Here is a 3325-nt window from a genome sequence, read left to right as displayed (position 1 = left end):
GTAGACATCAATTAACCTATTTTTGCTTAAGATACCAACGATTGTGTTATATATGAATAAGTTTAGCTTACATCTGCCATCCTTATTATTTTTCTTTCATTTGCAAAAACAACTCATTTCCCTTCTCCAATTGTCTATCTTTGTAAGACCCAATTATTAATACAGTAAAAGTTACAACATCATGTTTTAAACCATTTCGAGCGAGCTTATGGAATTGCTCCATAGCATCATTTAGTTTTTCTGCATTACACATTCCATTTTATGATAATATGAAGATCCTAATACTCTATTTGAATTTGCTTTCTTCAAAAGAGTGAAGCGATTTGATGGCCTATGAAGGGCACTGGTGCTGAAAAAACTCATCCAATCTAATAACATGAGTAATCAAGTTAGGCCTTTGATATTGTTATAAGATAGTGAGCAACCATTACCCCTTTGTTTTCTAACGATTTTCTTTAGGATGGGGGATCTCTGCTCTATGCATAGTGCATGTTGCATCCAGACACTGAGGGAGGCAAAAAAACTATCCCACCCCCATGAAATGCATAAATTATTGCCTTATTGATGTTTCTTCATACACTCTCATTAACCCCAAACTAATGCAAGGGCAACACTCTTGGACAGAGAACTCATACATTCAATAATTATATAGAAGCACATACCTATTTATGGGTGATTGAAAAATATAAGTAACCATGGAAATACACGAAATATAAAATTGAATTTTAATATGAACAATTCACATTATTTCATAGATATTCAACTATCAAATTTGCTACATCACTCTTCCATGTGACATTACTAACTGTGCAAATTAGACCAAAGAGATTATAAAACCATTTGCCTTTTTTAACCCTTTAATTTTCTTACTCTATTCTCCATTTACCCTAAAATAAAAATATCATTCTCTCTTACTACAACAAGGGGCACATATTTCACACAAAAAGGCACTAGCATACGATACACTGCCTGGCATATAATACTAATGGTGTGACCCTAGTTAGTTTATTCGCGTTTAAAACGCGTTTAAAACGGCGTCCCGTTTTTTTGCCGTTTTAAACGCCGTTTGCCGAATTTTTCACATAAAGTCGGTAAAAAAGGGGAACGGGGCTATTTGAAGTTTTTTTGCCGTTTTAAACGCCGTACCGTTTTTTTGACAGTAAAAAAACGGATTTTAAAAAATATAAACGTTTTAAAATAGAAACGTTTAAAACGAGACTATTTATTTTGATTGTTATCTAGGTATTTAGAGAATTATTATGCCAATTTATGTCTATATATTGCCTTTTTTTGACACCGTATTATTTAAATATAAACGTTTAAAACACGTATCGTCCGTTTTTATCGTATTTGACCGTATTTTTGACCGTCTCGTTCACGTTTTGATTCGTTTAAAACATACCCGTACCGAACAATGCTTTTTTGCCGTTCCCATTTTAACTAACAGAGGGTGTGACCAAGACTCACAATATACTAAGCAGGATGTACTATAAAAATGATTCTAAGCTACTGCATGAATAAGAGAATAGAAATTCTATCCTCCCGCTGGTGATGTTATAAGCCCGGCATGAGATTCTGGGTATCTGGTTGGTTTGACTTTTGAGCACTGATCTATGAAAACATGACACGTTGCTAAATCTTGCACTGCCTCGATGGTGCTGACTCACTTCTTTGTTCTTAGTGGCTCTTTAACATCACTTCTAAGTATTCTTTTAATTTTCATAGTTAGTTAAATAATAGGCGCCCCAAATTCGGACTCTGCTTCACTTCGATTATTTGCAAGTTTGAAAGAAGCAATCCAGGGAAGTAACAGATGGCGCTGCGATCCTCTCACGTTCACCTTCTTCTTACCTCCTTCTTGTTCTGCTTCTTCTCCTCAATCTCATCTCACAATGCCCAAGACCCAACAACGAAAACCATGGAGGAGTTCTCGGGATACCCAATTCATGAAGTCGATTCATTTCCTTCGAGCTCTTTACATTCAATTTCTGTTGATATTGAAACTCTACAAGGACAGGTAATGAAACCTAATTTTTTCTTTTATTGATATCTGGTAGGTTTGTAACTTGGGTATCTGGGTTTATACTATGGGTTGGATTCATAGAAAATGTTGATGTTGATTTACGGGATTGATTTGTAGTTGAATGAAATCCTTGGTTTGTACTTTGTACCGTCTAGCTGGATTTCTAAAATCTCGTTTATTGTAGTTTGCCTGGAATTTTATGAAGTGGATTGCTTTTCTGCTATAGGGATGATAACCTACACATTAAAAAGTAAATATTATTGACATTTCTTAAATGGCCGGCCTTCTTCCCCTGCCTTTGGGTGGGTGTGTTTTTAGAATTCTGTAAGGTGGGTTTTCGATTTATGCTTTATACAAATTTATTTTCCTAATAATTAGCAGTGCAAATGTTTGGATTTTTGGTATTAGATTGAGGAGTTGTCAACTTTCTCGGATACGCCTGCCCCATCAGTAACTAGGATCCTGTACAGTGAGAAGGATGTGTTGGCTAGGAGGTATGTATAGGATGTAATCTGATTTCCTTCCTATATTCCCATAGTTGTTTGATTAGAAAATGATGATGTTGATTTCAGGAGATAACAGTGGTGCAAGCCCACTATATGTGTTCTTGGTTGGAAAGTCTACATTTGACCTATTATTTTGTGTGTTTATATTTTATTCTTTTAGGTGCTTTGCAATAATCGGATAAGAATTTGATTATTTTATTCGGTTCACATTTAGAGACATTCATTTGAAGTTTATAGTATGTTTCGGCACTTTGACAGAGAAGTTGATTTCTCCAATGTTTCCTCCAGAAGACATGTGATCCTAAATATTGACTACTCTGATCCCATTTCCTTCTTCTACCCACCCCCCACATGAGATATTCTGCTTATTCAACCGCCTGGAAACTTTTTTGGTCACAAACATTACAATTTGTATAATGGTGGCCATTTGATTGTGCAGTATGCTTTTCATTTCAAATCTCATTGCTGTCTTCTCATGTCTTTGTCTGAATATGTAAATTCAGGTACGTGAAGAACTTCATGGGACTAGCTGGTCTTTCTATTAGAGAGGATGCTGTTGGTAACATTTTTGGTCGATGGTGAGTTTTTGGTCTTTATCTTTATCATTCTGTGTCCTTGAGTGGCATAAGGATAACAACAAAGTGGTTGTGGCTGGGTTCATCAATACTGAGCCCGGTAAGCATTAATCAACCCTCACCTATCCTATCCCATTAGCATGCATGAGACTTACTGATGAAAAATACTTTTAAAGGTTTACAAGTGCACTGATGAAGATTTTTTTTTTTTTTGGGGGGGT

General features: G+C 35.6%; 1 protein-coding gene across 1 annotated transcript in view; it reads left to right on the top strand.

Moving 5' to 3' along the window:
- The first annotated feature begins 1697 nt into the window (after positions 1-1697).
- LOC122066950 (ureidoglycolate hydrolase) overlaps positions 1698-3325 on the top strand; it is a 6788-nt gene continuing 5160 nt past the window's right edge. The window contains exons 1-3 of the mRNA XM_042630796.1: positions 1698-2017; positions 2432-2517; positions 3033-3107. Coding sequence (XP_042486730.1) covers positions 1814-2017; positions 2432-2517; positions 3033-3107 — 365 coding nt within the window. The 5' untranslated portion in view covers positions 1698-1813. The remainder of the gene's footprint in view (positions 2018-2431; positions 2518-3032; positions 3108-3325) is intronic.

Source organism: Macadamia integrifolia, unplaced genomic scaffold (genome assembly GCF_013358625.1).
Source record: "Macadamia integrifolia cultivar HAES 741 unplaced genomic scaffold, SCU_Mint_v3 scaffold264, whole genome shotgun sequence".
Classification (NCBI taxonomy): Eukaryota; Viridiplantae; Streptophyta; class Magnoliopsida; order Proteales; family Proteaceae; genus Macadamia; species Macadamia integrifolia.
Note: the sequence above shows the minus strand (reverse complement) of the source record. Positions and strands in the feature narration are given on the sequence as shown.